This window comes from Lactuca serriola, chromosome 9 (assembly GCF_051521515.1).
Source record: "Lactuca serriola cultivar US96UC23 chromosome 9, Lser_US96UC23_V15, whole genome shotgun sequence".
Taxonomy (NCBI): Eukaryota; Viridiplantae; Streptophyta; class Magnoliopsida; order Asterales; family Asteraceae; genus Lactuca; species Lactuca serriola.
The window spans coordinates 150,974,928-150,996,675 of NC_136416.1; the positions used below are offsets into that span (position 1 = coordinate 150,974,928).

The 21,748-nt window shown below is 34.3% G+C and overlaps 3 protein-coding genes across 3 annotated transcripts; all 3 read right to left on the minus strand.

Moving 5' to 3' along the window:
• Nucleotides 1-3,980: 3,980 nt before the first annotated feature.
• Nucleotides 3,981-5,914, minus strand: LOC145076162 (uncharacterized). The gene is made up of 5 exons (XM_079022135.1): nt 5,615-5,914; nt 4,885-5,101; nt 4,366-4,781; nt 4,234-4,284; nt 3,981-4,163 (listed from the first exon to the last, which is right to left on the minus strand). Exons 1-5 carry the CDS (start codon nt 5,912-5,914, stop codon nt 3,981-3,983), a joined length of 1,167 nt encoding a protein of 388 aa, XP_078878261.1.
• A 2,140-nt stretch (nt 5,915-8,054) lies between these two features.
• On the minus strand, nt 8,055-14,282 carry LOC145072114 (glycoside hydrolase family 2 protein). The gene is made up of 11 exons (XM_079018500.1): nt 13,945-14,282; nt 13,055-13,193; nt 12,622-12,849; nt 12,466-12,524; nt 11,706-11,754; nt 11,269-11,499; nt 10,919-11,088; nt 10,596-10,800; nt 9,440-10,117; nt 9,142-9,369; nt 8,055-9,058 (listed from the first exon to the last, which is right to left on the minus strand). Exons 1-11 carry the CDS (start codon nt 14,091-14,093, stop codon nt 8,264-8,266), a joined length of 2,931 nt encoding a protein of 976 aa, XP_078874626.1. The 5' UTR covers nt 14,094-14,282; the 3' UTR covers nt 8,055-8,263.
• A 1,975-nt stretch (nt 14,283-16,257) lies between these two features.
• LOC145072658 (Metallopeptidase M24 family protein) lies at nt 16,258-20,920 on the minus strand. The gene is made up of 13 exons (XM_079019123.1): nt 20,407-20,920; nt 20,186-20,311; nt 19,951-20,070; nt 19,573-19,848; nt 19,295-19,467; nt 18,968-19,204; nt 18,650-18,801; nt 18,365-18,555; nt 18,177-18,285; nt 16,901-17,055; nt 16,706-16,798; nt 16,547-16,627; nt 16,258-16,477 (listed from the first exon to the last, which is right to left on the minus strand). The coding sequence occupies exons 1-13, from the start codon at nt 20,788-20,790 to the stop codon at nt 16,406-16,408; spliced, it is 2,169 nt and encodes a 722-aa protein (XP_078875249.1). The 5' UTR covers nt 20,791-20,920; the 3' UTR covers nt 16,258-16,405.
• Nucleotides 20,921-21,748: the final 828 nt, after the last annotated feature.

Sequence of the window (21,748 nt, forward strand, 5' to 3'; positions counted from 1 at the left end):
CAGATCTGGACCCTCATCGCATTCTAGAAATGTAAAGTTTCAGTTGTGGTCGTGATTGAGGTCCCTCTTGAGCTTAGAACCCCATTAAGAGCCTAGATTTGGCATTTGAAGCCTTTAAAGCCATGCATGCACGTAAAGTTTGCAACTTTACGTGATAAGCATGCCCTAGAAACTTAGATCTGAGATTTGGAGTCGCTGCATGGATCAAATTAGGTCTGTATGGAAAAAGGACTGAATGGACTCGACGAGTCTTAGGTTGACTCGGCGAGTCATATGAAGATAGCCGTGGACTCGACGAGTTGGATGAGCAACTCGGCGAGTCCGATGAAGATTGCCATAGACTCGACGATTTGTTCATACAGCTCGGCGAGTCGGATGAGTTTTCCCGATTAAAGTAGAGTTTGAGTGAAATAGTTTCATCCCTTTTTAGTTACACGTAAAGTTAGCAACTTTACGTGTTCAGATGGTCCCAGGAGCTTAGATCTACGAGTTAGATGCTCTGGTAAGGATTGGGATCAATTGTATGAGATCTGCACGCTAGGACTCGGCGAGTTGTTCTTCGAACTCGACGAGTCGAGTCGCGAGTCCCCCGTCTTTCTTCGTTAGTGAGTTCAGGGTGAATCAGTGAGTGGGGAAGGGGACTCGGTAAGTTAAAGTCAGAGTTAGTAATGGAGGGACTCGGCGAGTCTGCGCCTTGACTCAGCGAGTCCGGTCAACTGGAAGTTGACTTTGACCAGGGAGTTGACTTTGACCAGGGGTAAAACAGCCATTTTACCCTGAGGGCATTTACAAGTACATGATCTAGTGTTTTTGGGATTTGTAGCCGGACAGTTCAGGAGCAGCAGTCAGCCACTTTTAGAGTTATCATCTCAGCAGCCAACATTACGCGGTGAGTTTCCTTCCAGTAGGAACGGGTCTACGGCCACAATGCCGGCCCGTTTAGTTAGCAGTAGTTCCGGATCTCGGTCTGATGCAGTAGTTAGATTGCTTGATGTCTTTGTGATTCAAGTATGTTTGTGTTATATGTTCCAGACTTCGGTTTGATGCAGTATGCAGTATATATGCCTATGCTAGTTGATATGTTTATGTCATGCTTTGTTATGCTCAGTCAGTTTCCGGACTTCGGTCCGATGCAGGGGACAAGGTCCCAGTCAGTTCTGGACTTCAGTCCGATGCAGTTTCCGGACTTCAGTCCGATGTTGAGGGCAAGGCCCTGGTTAGTTCCGGACTTCGGTTCGATGCAGTTTCCGGACTTCGGTATGATGCAGTGGGCAAGGCCCAATATGTGTTTATATGTTTTTGTATGGTATGTGGTAGTTTAGGGGAGCTCACTAAGATTTGTGCTTACAGTTTTCAGTTTGGGTTTCAGGTACTTCCGCTAGTAAAGGGAAGAGTTCGGGTTGATGACATCGCACACACCACAGCTTCAGTTTCTTTTATCCTGGGAGTTTGTTTCAGATACTATGATATGTTGATACAGTTTTCTTGTCATGACACATATATTATAACTTTTTGGGATTTTTGACGTACGGTTTCATTATATATTATGGATGATTGTTAACTTTTAGCACTATTTAAACAAAAAAATTTGGGTCGTATTTTGGGTCGTTACACTTTGGCGTGTTCTTCTTAGTGAACCATTTAGCATAACCAAGGGGGTGGAGTAGTGAATTGGGAGCGAGGGCAATGGCGAGGCTTAGTGCCTCCCACTCCCTTTAGTTTCACAAATGAATAATACTACTTATAATATGTTGTCAGATCTCTACTTAGAAAATTATACAAGTAATTATGAACATAGGTTGACTCGAAATTTACTATATCTTGATTTTTTTTATGATTGAAAATGCATGTACCGTGTATATTTGTGTGTTTGGATGAGACCATATATATATATATATATATATATATATATATATATTATATATATATATATATATATATATTCTTTTTCTTCTATATTAAATATATTTGAATTATTTATGATTTGCAAAATTATGTCATCAAATCAGCATTGATATAGGCCATGAAAAATATCATAAAAATGTATTTGTAAGTCAGTGAAATATAATACCATATGTTAGTTCTTATTAAACCAACTTACTTAATCTACATATTATATCCTTATAAACTTTCATAATTAGGTCTATATCTTTATAAAACTTCAAATTATATGTATATCCTTATAAAAACCATAAACTCACATATATACATAAATACTTAATTTAATTATAATTAATGTATTTAAAATTTTAAAAATTATCTTTAAACTAGATTACAACTAAATTACTAAATACTCATTTACAGTTCCTCATAATCGATCTCCGTATTCATGGCTTGATTCTTTTCCTCTTCATATTTTGCATAATCGATTAGCAAAACTCGGTTATGGCGTTTCCATAATCGATATCGATTGTTATACAATATATTTTATCTCCTACAATCGACTAGAAGACCTATGATTATTCTCTTCTAAACAATTTTGTTCTTCCTCTGGTTCTTCGGTTACAGTTATAGGTAAAATCACGGAAAAAATATTTTTATGGGTGTTAATATTTAGTAAGGATTCAAGAAGTAAATGGGTCGCAAATATCAATGTGAAAAAAGGGTAATATAGTAATGTTACAAGTTAATTATTTTCTTAATAAAAAAATTAATTTAAATGTTTTTGCTTTTTTAATATATTAAATACGATTAAATTAATTATTAGGGTATTTATGTGAATTAATAGGTTATATATATATATATATATATTGAAATTTTACAAGGATATAGAAATAGATGAAATTCTCCCCGTTGTAAAATAAACAATAATTTCTTATTTAACATTAGAACAAATTACGCGAATGGTCCTTTAGGTTTTGAATTTTTCCCTAATCTAGTCCCTACGGTACTTTTTTCCCTCAAATAGTACCTATGGACCATAAGTTGCACGCGTTTGGTCCCCGAGTTGGATGTCCGTTCATTCCAACGTTAAGTTGCCCCCATGTGACTTGCACATGAGGGTATTTATGTCATTTTAGCCTAAAGGACCTTTTCTGAACATATAAATTAAGGCTTATATTACTTCTTCTTGTTCTTCCTCCTAATTTAATCGATGACTACTACTTTAGAGAAAGAAAGCTGGGGAAAATGCCGATATGTGCTTGTGGAAATCGTGATCTAGCCATCGTCATTTCCTGGTCAGATCGCAACCCTAGAAGGCGATTTTGGTCTTGTCTTCGTAATGAGAGAAGGTGTGGTTGGATTGGGTGGTTTGATGAGCCGATGTGCCTTAGATTGGTGGAAGTGATACATGGGTTAATCAGGTCTATGAACAAGCTCCAAGAATCTCTTCAACAAGCTACACTGCAAGCTAGGATGTATAAGTTAATCACTCTCTTCAGTTGGGGTCTTTTTGCAATTCATTACTTGAAGCGTGGTCGAAGTTGCCTCTGAATGTGGTGTCTGAATGCAAGAAGTAGTGTCGTAGTCATAGGGTTAATGTACTGGTGGTCTTATTTTGTGTCTGAAGACAGGAAATTGTACCATGGTTTATGTAATGTTTGTGTCTTTTTTGAGTTTGACTGCAGTAAATTATGTTCTGGTTAATGTTGTCTTAATGTTATAGTCTTTTTGTAATCAAATGGTTTAATTTCATAACAAGGTTATTGTGTCATGGCTTTGTGCAATCAAATATTATTGACAAGAACACCAATTCAACATGCATATATGAACAAACACTTTGAATATCACAAATACTAGTTGACAAGAACAAGAATATAACAAAAATGCTATTGTATATCACAACAGCAGTTGACATTGTTTCACAGTTTACTTATGTGTACAATGATTCAAGTTCAACATGCATGACCATACAAAATAAGGAGCCCAAAGTAAGTATTGTTTGGTACATAAACATAGGTGTTAACATAACCATAAAAGTAAAGTGCAAATTACATCAAAAGACCTAATGGTTCTCAACAACACCCCCATCCTCACTTCTATCCTCCTGTTTCTTCAGTTCTTTTGTCATTAGGGCCACTTTGACCTTTACAAGTTCTTGAATTATGCCCTTTGTTGTTGCACTTTCTACATGTGACAGTGGTCCACCTCTTGGACAGTTTATGCCCCTGTGTAGCAGGTTCATCATATGCCCTCTTCCTTTTCTTTTTGGGCCTACCTACCTACAAATGTACATAAGATTAAATTGTTGTTCTTAAAAAACTTCAGTTATATTTATATATGAAGACATACCTGAACAACATGTTTGGGTGGAAGCAACTTGGTTGGGCATTGTGATTTGGGCTACATCAATCTACCATTTATAGGTTCAATTTTGTGTTTGTACACTTCTGCCCATGTAACTAGCCAGTAGCATGGGTGGACCCAATGCTCCAACTCAGGAACATTCTTTGCTCCATGTTTAATCTTGTCCCATATTGCACTTATTGCATGTGAGCATAACATGCCTGTAATTTCCCAATGTCTACATGTGCATGTTTTTTCATCCAAATTCACAATAAACTGATCATCCCCATGAGTAGTGACTTGAGTTTTAACCCCATTGAAAATACACCTGTGCTTTTGTGCTTGTCTTTTCATTTGATCAAGAAGACTAGTGGCAGTTGGTGTGAGAGGACCATGGCATCTATCAATCTCTCTTTGGACATTGCAAATTCTCTTCATCAAATACTCTCTAATATACTCCAAACAATAAATGATAGGTTTGTCCCTACCACCTTGTATTTTTCCATTTAGAACCTCACACAGGTTATTCAACAAGATGTTAGTATGTTCCCTCCCTGTTTAGTCATATAATACAAAATGAGAACAAATCCTAACAATGACAAGTAAATGTTAACATAAAGGAAAGATGAAGTACTAACCTGAGAAATGAGATCTTGCCCAATGAGCTGGAGGAATCTGTATCAGCAATCATGAGTTTCTTTAGCTCTTCTAATGCTTTCTCAAAATGCCTTACAGTAGTAGCAGTTGCACATGCCCACACCAAATCTTTGAGCTCTTTATCCTTCCACTGCCTTTTCATATTTTCATAAATATGCCTCAGACAGAACCAATGCTCAGCTTGAGGGAAAAGTTTGGCAATTGCAGGAATGATACCCTATTTAAATATCTCAATACTTAGTTGACTAAATAACAACAATATCAAATTAAATTGAAGTATATGTACCTTCTGCCTATCTGAGATGAAAGTGAAGTTTGAATTAGCATAAAGTTCCAGATCATCACCAAGTTGTTCCAAAAATCATGTCCATGAATTGGTGGTTTCATTCTCAACAAGAGCATATGCAAGAGGATATATCCCATTATTGGAATCTGCCCCTACGGCAATCAAAATTTGACCAGGATAGGGACCTTTCATGAAAGTACCATCCAACCCTATGAAATCCCTTAGATTAGCCTTAAATCCTTCCTTTAATGCTCCTAAACAAATGTAAATTCTCCTAAATGTCCTTGTATCATAATTTAAATTTGGCTCACTGTAACAATCGATCTTCACATTAGTATCTGGGTTTCTTTACATCAACTCTAGTCCATAGTCCCTCAAAATAGCATATTGTTTCTGAAAATCCCCAAAAACATGCTTCTGAGCCAATTCCTTTGCCCGATGTACCTTCATTCTTGACATGTTCATCTCGAATTTTTGAATGAGATCTTCTTGAAGTGCATTGACTGGAATGGTTGGATTACTCTCAATTTGCTTCACAATGTTTGTTGCAATTAATTTGTAGTTGCAAGCTTTAATGTTTCTTGATTGCACACACCGATGTTCACTAACTAGGGTGTTCACTACCCAGTCATCTGTCTCTTTAGGTCTAGACACCAGTACAACCCAAGGACATTTACCCTCTTTCATATTTACTGTTTTGTCCTTGAATCCAGTCCTTGACTTTGTCCATGGCCCACCACTCATATATGGGACCAATCCTCTACACTTAGCCCTAATCCTTGTTTTGTCAATTTTTTTCAAAATGTAAATCCCTTTTGGTTTCTACTGGATGTTTGTTTATATATTCTTTCACATCTTTCTTTGTTTTGAACTTTTGTCCTAATGTGAAAGCCTTTTGATGAACTACACTCTCAGAACAACTTTTTTCCTTTCTTATGTCTCTCAACATCCTCTCTTATTGTTATCTTCATCTACAATAGGTGACTCAAACGATTATGGGTCTATGACCTCCAAATCTTCACCTTCAGTAAAGTCAACACCACTACCACTTGCTTCTTTGGTGGGTTTTTGAACCCACTCAACATCTTCATTAACATGTATATGAAATTCTTTCATATCAACATCCACATCATCTACAATATTTTCTAAATCCATAAAGAAGTCTTCGTCCTCACTCTCATCATCTGTCATATTACCCTCACTCCTACTACCCTCCTCTAAGGACCCTCACTAACACTTTCCTTACTTCCACTGTATTCATCCTCAAAAAACTCAACATCATGTATATTTTTCCCCCACCATATTCTGCGTCCACATCCCCCATTACCTCATAATCATCCACTGGATCAACATCCCCTTTTGCTTGGTGCTCATCCCTTGTGTCAACATCTTATTTACCATGGTTATCCTCAAACTGTACCCCCCTAAAGGAATCATTTTCTTGATCAACTGAGTGTTTTTTGTTGATTATAGGTTCATATGGCACAATTAACTTTGACAAATCAGTGGACTCATTCAAATCCAACTTTTTACTACATGACCCAATTGATTTCCTTTTCATTCTAACCCTATTCACTTCAGGAGAATCATTCCCTTCAACTTCCTCAATACGAACCTTTAATGGGGACTTAAAGTAAGGGACTACTCTAGTATTTCCATGCTCGATGTACAAATTAATTTCCTTATGATTAAGCACATACCTTGCCAGCTGAATGACTTCCTGATCGGTGCCAAGGGGTAACAATCCACTATCCAAGTCTGTCTCTGGGATCATGAAATGGTAAAACATTATATCACCATCATTGTACCCTAAAACTGCCATCATATCATCTAACTCGTGGACTGAAAACACATCCATGTCCACAAATTCAAAGTGATCAACAAGCCCATCTATGTATGACCTTCCAGGTACCGTATTTGTGAACGAACCTCCATGATTTATCTTGAATGTGCAAAAGCTTGAAATAGAACCTGTGAACATTCAAGAACAATCAAATGTTAATGATGGAGGAAAGAAAAATTACATTTCGTCAAAACCTAGCATTACAAGGTCCGTGCTTACCATATTCTTTACGTAGGTCAGGTGGTTGGGTGTAGCGTGGACGTAAAGACCACAATGCGAGCACCATTTTCCTCGATACACCGTTCAATCAGTTGAACTGTAACGGCCGACGACGATAAGAACTCACGATTGAAGAAGATGGGATGATCAAAAGGTTTTCTTGGGGAAAGAGATAGAGTGTAAAGTCAATGTCTGAAACTAAACCCCGCCACCTTAATGGGTATAGCTATTAATTTATATGTTCAGAAAAGGTCCTTTAGGCTAAAATGACATAAATACCCTCATGTGCAAGTCAAATGGAACAGCTTAACGTTGGAATGGACGGACATCCAACTCGGGGACCAAACGCGTGCAACTTATGGTCCATAGCTACTATTTGAGGGAAAAAGTACCGTAGGGACTAAATTAGGGAAAAATCCAAAACCTAAAGGACCATTCGCGTAATTTGTTCTTAACATTAATTCCATACAATTTCATGATAAAAATGGTCATTTAAATGGTTATTATACCAAAAACGAAACAATATTTTTCAAACACAATACTTCTATAGATTTCAGAAGTTTCTTTGGAATCTGTGTTTGATCTCTTGAGTGCATTTGTCATCCTACAATTCGGTTTCGCAAACAAGTCTTATTCAGTCTTTTTCTGGTCTAGACCTGACCCTGTCTACCTTTTGAAATCGGTTCAAGTCATCCAAATGTTCACCTATAAAAAGTAACTGCTTATGTGCCAGTTTTGAAAATGAATATAGTTGTATTGATGTGGAGCACAATTGCAAAAACTAAGGTAAGTACCACATGAAAATAAAAAATCGCTCACATATTCACAACACAAAACTGATTTCCTTTCATTTAAAGATACACACACACATGTATCTCCTTAATTACAACAACACAACCTGAAATCCCTAGTAATGTCTCCAACTTTCTCATACCATCCAAACATTAACAACAACAATCCTCAGAGGGATTTTCTTATTCCAAAAAAAAAATACAAAAAACAAAAACATATCCTTGAATTTATTCCCCATTTTAACGAACAGTATGTCCACCATCATAATTCCACCCACGAAGCGAAACACGCGGCGTCACACCTTCCGGAACTTCAAAAGAAATATTAACCGTCATCTCCTCTTCAGGAACCAACGAAAAATAATTATCCGAATAATGAACCGGTAAAATCCTCTTATCTCCCTTTTTCTCAAAACCCTTCCCGGACCCACGAACCGAAAAATTAAGAAAAAAAGCCACTCCAACCCCCGAACCATTTACTTCCGACACTCTAACACCATCATCATCTTCTTTCAATAAACCATAAACCTTCTTAAACAAACCAATTTCCTTTTCCTTTTTCTTGTTCTTATTCTTATCCACCTCATCAAAATCACAATCGAAATTTGTTTCCATGAATTTGTTTTTGTCAAGTAAAGTTACAGGGTCGGGTTTCTTAGATTTGTTCTTTACTTTTACACGGACGTTATAGGTTGACCCGCTAATGGAAATGTCAGAAGTCAACTTAAGGGGTATTTTCGTCTTTTTGTATGGTTCCAAGAGTTTGTAATCACCGGTGGTGTTGGGTAGGTGTAGCCAGTAGAAGTTACGTGAGATTATATGGGAATTTGATGTGTTGTAGAGTTTGAGGAGAAGAAAGTAAACGGGTTTAGGGTTTTTGGATTTTGGGTATGTCATTTCAAATAGAGATACGGTTTTTTTCGAAGGGATTGAAAGGGTTTCAGATACTTTATAGTAAGGACATGTTCCTTCAAGGTCCCACACAGATACCTCGATTGCCACGTCAGCAAGTTCCTCAGATGTAGTGTTCACCACCTAGATTAAATGAAAACAAACAAAGAGTATCGATCAAAATCTCTAATTTATGAATCGATAGAAATTAAGGATATTTAATTTACCTCTATGAAGTAAGTTGCGAGGTTTAATTGGACATGTATCGGCTCTGCAGCATGACGACAGCCATAAAATCCGGCTGTTTGGTCATGAAGATGATCATAAAACTGACCTCGCAAACCCGTCCATGGATTTTGAGTTTTCCATATCAAAACACCTGTGTATTTACTCCACATCCGCGATGTCCATCCTTCTAATAACGCTCTGTATTGAACATAGTTCACCAATTGAGCCTGTAACACATTTCAAACACACAGTATCACTAACAATAACAATAACAATAACAATAAGAAAATGGTATACCTTGAGACAAAAATCATCAAGATCCTTGGGTTTCCCATACATCAATATCTGATCATGTACTTTTCCTGGTTTGGAGTAAGGAATGTATTTATGATACACCCAAATAGGATTTGCCACTTCCTCAACATAACCACTCTCCAACTCATTAAACAATGGAATCACCCATCCTTCCTTAGGCATAGTCGCCCTAATAGTATCCGCAACTGGCATCCCCACATTCCCAACCTCAGGATTAAACCCGTAGTTATAAAACTCGTCTTTAAAAAAATCCTCAGGGTTTTGAATCTCGTAAGGTCCATCGGTCCAACCCCCGTTGCTATCTGCAAACCCTTCCCATAATGACCCTTTTATGTAAACTCGTGTTCCATCTAGATATTGACTTGGGTCCATCAAAGTGAGGGTAGTTTCGTCTTTTGAAGTTGTGGAAGTGGAGTTGGAATTGGATTTGAGATAGAATGGATGGAGTTTTAGGTCGGTTGTTAAGGCGGTGTTGATGTCGTCGGGTGGGGTTTGTTCGTTTCCTCCGACCCAGAGAGCCAGACTGGGGTGGTTTCGTAGAAGCTTGACGGTGTCGTGTGCGCATAATAAGAAAAGGTCGTGGTCTAGTGGGCCATCAGGGTTTGAGACTGGGTCGCCTCTCCCGTCTACGTCTCCGGTGATCCAAAACTCTTGCCAGACCTAAAATGTTGTTAATTTGTTTGTTATAGCATTCTACTTTCATTTATTCCTATTATAGCATTGTAGTTTGAATATTGAATAGTATTAATCCAAATATGGAGTAATACTATTCATTTGCACTTAAATGGAGTGGGACTTTTAGTTGTCAATTATAGTCCCTCACATTTTAGGTTTATACATTTCTACTTTCTAGTTTATTTTAATTAACTAAATAATTAATCAAAGCATAATCTCCTAATAAGAAAGAATATAAATATACGATGCTATAATTAGGTAAATTTGTCAAAGTACAATGCTATTCTATGAAATCAAAATATGATATAAAACATACAAAATTGGAGTTTGTTTTATTATACTTTTAGCCTAACGCAACTAATTTGAGATGAGTAGTTGCTTAATTGACTAAAATACCCTTGACACTTTATTTTTAGACCAGACCACCCTAAAAAGGTTGAAAAGATAGGATGAGGAGAGTTACCAGCAAACCATAAATATCACAATAGTGATAAAAATCAGGTCTTTCAGCCAATCCACCACCCCAACACCTTAACATGTTAAAGTTCATATCTGCATGAAACTTGATGTCTGTTTCATAACGTTTCTTTGAAAGCCTAAGCAAACCATCAGAAAGAATCCAATTTCCACCACGAATAAATATAGGCTCTCCATTCACCTTAAACAGCCTGAAAAGATAACCAAAAAGGGGGCTAAATGCAAGAAATAGGAATGTAATTCCATTTATTAATGTATTGTTCCAAAAAAAAATCTTATTAAAGCATTATATAAATTATATATATATACCTTCCACCAGTGACACTATCGATTTCACTATGAATTTTTCGGAACCCAAAATGATTACTCCATGAATCAGACTCTCCATAACCATCAACTTCAACACCAATTTCAACATTGTAAAGAGATTGCTTTCCCATGCCATTTGGCCACCATAAATTTGGCTTGTATAAAAACATCTGAAACCAAAAATCATCAGCATCACCATGTTCGTTAATAGGAATTAAACATTTCATTTTATTTTTCTACGTACTTTATTTAGTGTGCAGTGTGGTTATCAGGTTTTTTTGTTGCTCAAACTCATAGTAAAATAATTTTAGGGATTAAAAAAATGTGAGAAATTAAGAAGTTGACTTGACCTGAGGAAATGTATATTGGATGTTGGATTGAGCAGGGATTGACAAATTCTGTGTCTGAAGATGTTCAACCAGATTAGTATTTCCATCGAGTTCAGTTGACACTAGAATTTTCAAGGAACAGTTTGCTGACGTGGCACTTTTGTTTACTAATTCTGCAGTAGCATGCAGATAAACCCTCTTGTAGCCATCAAAGAATGATGAAACCAAATGAGGATCTACTATTTTTACAGGCTGCAATGGTGTAAATGGAAAGTATAAGCAAGCAGGGATTAAATATTATATTCAAATCATAATCTATATGGGATTTCCAAAAATCTTAACTGAATTTACAAAAGAATTTCTAATTCAAATGTATTATAACTTTATAAGTGAGTGTGAGTCTATAGAAGTGATAGAAATTGGCCAATGAAAAAATTAGCATTTAATCAAGGACTCACCCCAGTAACAGTGATGGATACCTCATCCCAAATGCCAGTGTTCCTATCCCTACAAAAATAAAAAAATAAACACACACACACACACATGATTGAAGAGTATAGGTGCTATTTTATTTATTGCATTCAATATAGCATTCCTACTTTCATTTCTTTCTATTACAACATTGCACTCAACTTCCAATTTTGTTCTTATCAAGATATTCTACTTTAAAAATCTACCGCATTATAGCAAGCATTGTACTTGTAGGTTTTTTCTTATTGAAAAATCTACCCAATTATAGCAGTGAAATTGTTTTGTATTTGATGGCATAGCTATAACTGGATAGATTTTTCAGCTTACAAAGATGTAATCATTAAACAATGAAGTGAAAGTAAAGTAGTATTTCTTGCATTTAACCCTTAAATAAGATAAGATATATGAACTAATCCAGTACCTTATTATGTTCAATAAAAATTTAGAATCTCAACAAAGTCAAATGACTTTAATAGATGCAACTTGCATACTTTGAAAGAGCCTAAAAGTATAAAACTAATCCCAGATGCTAAAAGAAATAATCTTTTTAAGAAATGTAAACCATTTTTGGTTAGTGAACCATCACAAGATCATGGAACTCCAAAATAATAATCAAAAAACAAATAAATAACAAGAAGAAGAAGAAGAAGAAGAAGAAGAAGAAGAAGAAGATATATAAATATAACTACTCAAGCAATATCAAAAATGAAAGTAGGTTTGGATTAACAAGAATTTTGATGTTTTTACCTAATGGGAGCCATCCAATCCCAGCCTTGAACATATTGTGTAGTAACATCTTTCCCAATCTGGTTTAAACACAACATTATGTCATTATCTTGAAAGTAAAATGCATTTTATTTTAGTAAAACAAAATTATCCCTTTTAAGTTTTATCTATTGTTACCTCATGATCACCCCCTTGGCCTCCTTGAGGAGGAATTTTACCAGGATGATCAGGTGGGTAGACAAGAACTGCAAGCATATTTTGACCTTCAGGAAGAAGAATATCGGTCACATCAACTGAATGCCTGCGAAACATTCCCTTTGGCAAAATGGTTTGATGTCCATTCAAGTATACTTCAGCAGAGTAATTGATTCCACCAAAATTAAGATCAACATGTTGATCACTTGACTGAAAAAAAAAATATATCCAAGGAAGAATATGAATATCATTTGTTTGGCTGTTTGATCTTTGTTTATCTTATTAGTTAGTTATATAGTACCATGAGACCTTTTCATCATGTTGGTAACATTCCATAATTGTGAGCTTATTTTATCAAAACAGGTGTCATTTCATAATTAAAGTACTTGTAACAAAATGTGGGAGTGTGACATACCGGCTTACACTGAAAAGTTGTGAAAAACCAAAAGGTGTAGTATTCCCTCCCTGAATCACCAATGTCCATAATTGCTTCATTATTTATCCCATAGAAAGGATCTGGGATGAGGTTGTTCTTTACAAGGGTTGCCAAAACACTGAAAACAAAACTATATTAGCTTATGCATTGAATAAAACAAATGTATATAAGTAGGACATGTAAGTTGAATGATATTTTTACATTATGATTACTTGATTAGTGTTATGAGAGTTATAATTATGTAGAATATTTGAAGTGTAATTTTGTAATAGAACAAAATGGAAGTAGGATGCTATGATAAACAAATAAATCTTGATTGCATTCAAAGAAGACATACCAACATTAATTTTCTTTTTTACTTCGTTTATAAAGCAAGTTAATTGGGGATATTCAAGATTAATTTTATTATATACATAAATAGATTAAAAAAAAACATATCATGTTATGCATTAGTTTCTAATTTGGTTTTTAGAAAAAAGCATGCTGCCATTTCTGACATTGAATACTCCTGTGTATAAGGTACAAAACAATGTTGCGACACCAAGTTTACAGAAAACATTAACGTTTTGCAATCATAAATTGAACAGCAGATTCACCTTGAAATTTTTCCAGAATAAGAAACCTAGCAATTAATTTAGGACATCAAAGTAAAACCGTCACAACTATGTTCAAATAGACGAGTTAATCGACAGATTTTTCAAAAAGTTCGCACGAAATAAGCATCACTGTTGCAGATGAAAAGTATCAATTTGACACAAACAAAAAATGTTTACAAGTGAGAAGGACTTGTTTGATCTTAATGGGAATCAAAACCTACATTAACAATATTCTGTACAAACAGGGAGAAAAGGAGAGAGAGGTATCCATACGTTCCAGGAATGACAGCAGGCATCCAAGGTGAAGCATCAGACGAAGGCGGATGAGTAGTCGTCAGTTGTATTCCGGTGAGTTCAACGTCGGTGGATCGAGCAGCCAACCATCCATCCTCCAGCACCTTCTTCCCTTGCTCCTCTCCCATTTTTTGAATTTCAATTACTCCAGGTGTAGGTTGAATAGTGATAAATATAAAGCCCTAATGTCACTCTCGTTCACTCACAACTAGAAATGAAGGTGTAGCAATTCCATTTTTAGGGCTTTGCTGATTCATCTTGTCGGTTGAGTTTGTCTCCTATGCTGTCAGTTTGCTTACTGGGACGGAGCATTTAAAGATTGCTGAAAACCCAAGATAAAAACACTCTTCTTTTTCCTCCAAAAGTCAAAGTTTTTATATTTTTCTAACCACATATATTTCATTAATTGTAAGTTGTAATCATATTCTCATAATAACTTCATGTGTATATTAATTACATAATTTTAATTTAGTTTTAATTATTTTTTTATGACTGCAGAAAATAATAAATGAAAGTTTTTTTTTTTTTTTACTTGTCACATTCTCATCAAATTTGTTAAATATTATTTGTAGTTATTTTAAATTACTTTTTTTCCACATGTTATTTTATGGTTTTTCTATTTTATTAAATTTCACATAGTATTTAAATGCAAATTAATTTCCTTAATGAACTTTCCTTTTAATTTTAAAATTATTAAATTAAAGCTTTATTAATTTCATTTGTTTATTTGTCTAAATTATTTGTTTAAATTTAGAGAAAAATACACTTTAATTTTTATAATTCAATATTTTTCGTATTTTTCTTATAAATTCAAACTTCTTAAATGTTTAGAATTTTATATTTAGTTTTTCTTTTAAATAAACTCATGTAATACATTGGTCTCATATAATAAAAAATCAAAAGCCAATAGATTTTATATAAAAGTTAAGTCTATTCGTACCCCTAATTACTAGTTGTACATTTATGATTTATAAGTGTATGAATGTGTGTAAAAAAAAAGTGTATGAATGTGTGTGTGATTGTTTGATTTTTTTATAGGAATGGGAGCAACACCTTTCACAAATTACTTCTCTTTTTACTACAAGAATTCATATTTTTAACCATATATTTCTTAAATTATAATCATATTCAAAAAATAAAAATTTTATTTTTTCTTCCAAAAATCAAAGTGTATATATTTCATAGACTATAATTGGATTCTTATATTAATTTTGTGTGTATAATAATATATTATTTAATTTAATTTTAATTATATTCACAAGATAAATATTCCTTTTCTCCCTAAAAAGTCAAAAGTTTTTGTATTTTTCTAACCATGTATTTCTAAATCATACAAATATTCAAATAATAATTTCATGTGTGTACTAATTATAATATATTTAACTTAGCTTTTGATTGTTCACAATACTTCCAAAACATTCAACAAAACTAAACGTTATCTTTAAAGCCATTCTGTGAAACTAAACAAAAAAATTTCACAAAGAAACACAAAGTTAAATGTCAAAACATGCAAAGTAAAAAAAAATAAAAATAAAAAATAATAATAATAATAATAATAATAATAATAATAATAATAATAATAATAATAATAATAATAATTAAATGATATTATCTGAACACTAAAAAAATTTAAGTTTGAACCTGAATCTCTTATATGAAATTATGCACTGCAACCATAATTCTGTTATTGTGGGCAAATTAAGTGCCAAAGTAAAATTTTGTCAAATTAAATTTGGGTTAGAAAAATCATTTTGCAAAAGTAGATGCTAACATTAAATACGAAAACTAATTTCTTAATATTAAATGTCAAAAATAAATGCCAACACTAATTTGCCCAAGATTAAATGCAAAAAGTTTTTGTAGAGCATATCATTCATATGGTTGTTAGGTTTGTGTCACCGTCTTCACACTAATTTTTTACCAAATGAATCATTTGCCATGTCATTCTCTACATATGGAATAGTGTCTAAATTAATGAAATTAAATAAAGAAACATGATCACCAGGCATTGCCTCTCGTTGTCATCTTCATAGCAAGAAATTCATATAACAATTTTCTAATATTAAAATTATATCACATAGATTTATACATTGTATGATTATTTCATTTCATGGTAGTTATGAAAAACGTCATCCATGATACAACATCATACTTTCAATCTTCTTCATATCAAGACATTAGATTTTAGAAAATCTAGCAAACTGCAAAATTGTACCTTTAATTTTTTTTAACTTATTTAGACACTATTCCAAACGTATAACAGTAAAAATTGCTTTTGTTTAAACAAAAATAGAAATAGGAATGAAAAGTCGTGATTGATACTTTGTTTGTAGCCATGTTACAAATTACAATTGTAATATTCATTAAAATTCTACTTCACAGCAACATATTCTTTTTATATATACAGATGACATCCAACGTATACACAAAGTAGAGAAAATCATGGCTTTACAACTGGACGCGTGTTATTCCAAAGCCACTCACGTGCAGATCCCTCCACCAATGATGAAACCTGAACCAAATATTATTATTATTTTATTCTTTTATTATTATTATTATTATTATTATATAAATATTTTACCTTTTCCCAAACTTGTGAATGGTAATCATTGAGCCAATCAACCTCAGCAGCAGAGAGTAGGGTTAAGTCAACCAATTTAGTCTGCATGATGTGAAGTGATAAGTTTATTTTACTTAAAATCAAAATTCAAAGGGCAAAATAGACATTATCAACACACACCTGTATAGGAACAAAAGTAAGCTTCTCAAATCCAATATATGTAATTCCTCCGAAACGATTAGGAGTGTCGACCTCTTTGACAAATAGAAGATTCTGCAATCACAATTCACATGTATCAGAAACATCAATATGTTATATATGTTAAAAGACCAAATTGTCCCTCGTAAACCCATTAGAAGAGAAAAATGAAAATACCTCAATTCGAATACCAAAGGCATGATCCTCATAATAACCTGGTTCATTGCTGATAATCATGCCTTTAAGCAAAGGAGTCATATTGCCAAATCTGAAGCTGATACTTTGTGGGCCCTCATGAACATTTAATGCAGCTCCTACACCATGTCCAGTTCCTAATTCATTCAACAGAAAAATAAAATATATATATATATATATATATATATATATATATATATATATATATTAGTTAAATGAATTCTTGCATTTAATTACTTCATGTAGAAAAAAGAAAAAAGGGCTCTGTCTATTAAAAATAGCAACATACTTCCATTGATTTGTTTAGGGTTAATCTCATAAAAGACCTTATACTTTATGTTTTTTCAGGATTAAACCTTGAATTTATTTTTTGACGGAAAAAGACCTTGTATTTTTTCATTTTTTCCTGATCTGGACCTTTTAGTCATTTTTCTCTGAAAAAAAGTTGTAAAATGTGAGGGTTTTTTCAGGAAAAACTAAAAAAGTTGAGGATTTATTTGGAAACATTTAGAAGGTTGAGGGCTTTTTTCGGAAAAAAGGAAATATAAGGTCTTTTTCATGAAAAAAATAAAGATGAGGTTTAATCCGGAAAAACACAAAATATAAAGATGGGATTAACCCATTTGTTTATTACAAAATTATACTTTCATTTCCTCCTATTAAAGCATTGCACTTTGAAAATTTTACCCATTTAAAGCAGTATAAATTAAATACAAAGCAAGTTTTACTGCTATAATTGGGTAGATAGATTTTATGGTTAAACTCAAAAAAGACCTAATATTTTGTGTTTTTTCCAGACTAAACCTCAAATTTTTTTCCTGAAAATTACCTTGTATTTTTCATTTTTTCCAAAAAAGCCCTCAACTTTGTATTTTTTTTCCGAAAAAAAAACCCTCAACCTTCTAAATGTTTCCAAATAAACCCTCAACTTTTTCAGTTTTTCTCGAAAAAACCCTCACATTTTACAATTTTTTTGGAAAAAAATGAAAAAATACAGGGACTTTTTCAGGAAAAAATAAATTTGAGGTTTAATCTGGAAAAAACACAAAATATAAGATCTTTTTTGAGACTAACCCTAGATTTAAGAAAAATGTTTAAAGTAAAATATTTATAACCGAATAGATTTATCAAACTACAATGCAGAAAATATAAAAACTGAAACTAAATGTTGTAATGGAAAGAAATGAAAGTGGGATTCAATAGAAGTAATGAAGTGCATTGTTATTTATTGCATTTAAATGAAAATTAAATAAATTACCATGGCGATAATCAAGTCCAACTTTCCAAAGGGAAGAACGTGCAAATGCATCAAGCACAAAACCTGGTGTATTTTCTGGAAATACTGCTTGATCAAGAGCTATATGACCCTGCAAATTATTTATATTTTATATAAATAATTAAATCAAAACTATTAAAAGAATTTTAATTTTAATAAAAATTGAGGACCTGAAGAACTCGGGTGAAGCATTCTTTTTGTCTTTCAGAAGGTTGACCAAAATGAACTGTTCTTGTTATATCAGTGGTCCCATCAAGATACTGGGCCCCACTGTCTAGTAGGAACAGCTTCTGTGTATCCACTATGCTACAGCTCTCTGGTTCTGCTCTATAATGTATAATAGCACCATTTGCACCAGAACCTGTGAGGTCAAAATCGTAATTTTCTTCTTATCACAATAAGGAAATTATTTTCTTATTTGTGAATGATAAGGGCAAATGTGGCAATTGGCATACCACTTATAGTATCAAAGCTAGTATCAACAAAACCAGATTGACTTGAACGAAATTCAAGAAGTTTATCTGAAACTTCAACCTCTGTGAGCACTGTTTTTTTACTCATTTCTTCCTCCAGCCATGACCAGAACTCAGCAAGAGCAGCTGCATCCCTGATACACAAGGGTATAATCGTCATTTACTCTAAAAAAGAAACAATCTTTGTTCATACTTCATACAGCAATTACTCCAAGCAGACATCATTTATCCATAGTTCCCATACAATACTTAGAATGCAGAAGGTGCCATAGATAAGGGTATAATGGTCATTTAGTTTACCTTAGATGAGAATTACGCATCCCTTCCAACTCAGCATCATTTTTCACTGCTTTAGCTAGAGATATGGGAGAGCTTTTACAAAATGCAGAAGGTGCTCCAGATAAGTTCTTTCCTTTGCTCTTACTATTATTACCAAGGCCTTCTAAGAAGTTATCACAAGCAGTTGCATATGTGCTTACGATAGCAGCGTTGACTGATGATGTGTCCAACCAAAGGTGGGCCCCACGTGCAGCTAAGCTAAAGGACATAGAGAAGTTTCAAGTAAGAATAGCATCATCAAATATATAACTAAACAAAAATACAAATTATGTAGTGCTTTAGACTCACCTTTTGATTTCAGAAAGAATGGAGTCGTATGGTTTTAACTCTATGCCAGCTTTCTTCAAGTAATCATTCACTTCAGGGGTGACTTTTGACTTGTCAACAAAGAGTTTTGCTGCATTAATCTCTACTATCAAGTATGCATACATAACAGGAGAATGTGGAACATCATTTCCTCTCTGCCAAAAAAAGAATAAAAATGATGCATGAAGAAAAAGAATGCATTTAACCCCAAGTCCCCAACAGATTTACTAATGGGCATCTAAAGAAGTTAAAAACATTACCAAGTTCAGTAGCCAGGCAACTTCATCAAGCATAGATATAACAATTGCAGATGATCCAGCATTAGTGAGTTCAGATCTCAAATTAGATAACTTGGTTGACACATCAACACCAGCAAATTTAAGATCATGCACTCGAATAGGTTTATTTGGAGGCATTGGTCTTGATTCTTTCCATACTTCATCCACAAGATTAACATCATATAAATATACCAACTCATGATTGCTTTTAGCAACAGCTTCCTTCAATTCATTTACAGCATCAGAAGAAAAAAGAAACTGCTCCCTTCACAAATAGAACAGAAGGTGGCATCAGACACAAGCATATGAAAACATGGTAATATCAACAAACACATCACAAGAATTCAAAGTATTACTCACGGGATCTATGCCAATTCTCCCACCAGGAGCTAAAACATCATTGAGCCATTCAGTAGTGTTGGGAACACCCCAATTACCAGCACGCATAAGGATCCAACTCGAGCTCAATTGCTTTTCTGCCTAGGAATGAAAATGATGAAGAAAATCAAAAGAAGAAACAATCAAACAGACATGTTTTGTAATGGTGATAACCTTGGAATGTAAAGAAGTAAAGAACTGAGAGCACTGGATAAACCTGGAGAAAGTATCGCCCATCTGTCCAAAGAGCTGCCTTATGTTTTGTAACAACTGCAGTCCCAGCACTACCAGTAAAACCTGATATGTAGGCCCTTCTCATATAACACTCGGCGATAAATTCACTCTGTATTCATTGCGCAACGGGTTCAAAACCTTGATACGTTTGAAATACTTTGTTTGTGATTCAAAACAAAATTAGTTAGAGGGAGAGAATCAAACCTGATGAGCATCCTGAGAAGGAATGATATACGCGTCGATATTAATACCGGGCTTCCCAAAAAGCTCACGGAGGGCGGTGAGCTTCTGATCTCGATCTATTCCTTTACTGCTTCCATTGTGATGCTTGCGCATCTCAGAAGAGGGTTTGGCGGTGATCGAAGAAGAACCGGAAGAGCTCGAAGACGAATTTCGAACGATGAACATCGGGTTACAATGACTGACATGAATTGGGGGCCTCTTCATGGAGTTAAGAGAACGATAAATCGGGAGTGATAGAGAGAAAAAGCTGAAGCAGCGGTGGGGTGAATAGGACGATAGGTAGGCGGAGCGCGGCGGCGATTTAGAGAGAGTAAGGCCTGACATTATCGCTGCTGCTGACTTCATTGGCGGAGAGAACGACGAGGAAGAAAGAGATGGAAGATAAGGCAAAATAACTATTGCATTGCTTGGAAGCAAGAAATTGTTCGGAAATCGGAAATAATTCCAAAAAGGTCCCTCATTCAGTCATTTGTATGTGAAGTGGTGAACCACAGTGTATGATCAATTTCTAGGAAAAAAGACGCGGTGTCTTGGTTAAGGGGTGTTTGGCTTAGTTTTTCACAACCAAAATTTTTTTTTGGAAAAAAAATAAAACAAAAAACTGGACCGGAGACCGAACCGGTCGTCTTACTGGTTCAATGGTTCAGGTGGTCCAACCGGTCGGACCGGTCTCAAAAACCGAAAAAACCGGATGATATCATAATTATATTTAATTATATAAAAAATACAAAAAATGAAAAAATTAAATATTTTTAAAATTTCCGGTTTTGACCGGTTTTACCGGTTCAACCGGACCGGTTTTTACCGGTTCGACCGGTTTTTACCGGTTCAAACGATTACCGGTTTTTTGGCCTTTCAGAACCGGATCCGGGACCGGTTCCCGGTTGAACCGGTCGAACCGGCCGGTCCAGTCCGGTTTTCAAAACATGGGTTTTAAAAGCCACTTTTGAAGTTTTTACATAAGGAAAATGAACTTTTTGGAAAAATCAATAAATCCTGATATTTTGTAACTTTTTCAAAAAGAACTTTTTGGTGTTTGAAAAGCTAAGCCAAACACCCCCTAAGTGTGGTTAAGAGTGGTTTATGGAGAAATTTGATTTGTCTGGAACTTTTGAACCGTTTGCAAACGGTCAATTCTTAAAAAATTAAAAAAAAAATTATTAACACTATAAATAACATCCTTTTAACCCAAAAAAAACTCACAAACATTTCATATTTTTACCATCTTCTTTATTTTAAAACTCATAAAAATGCTATCTTCCAAAAACTTCACCAACCAAAAAACATGCGCTAGAAAAACCAC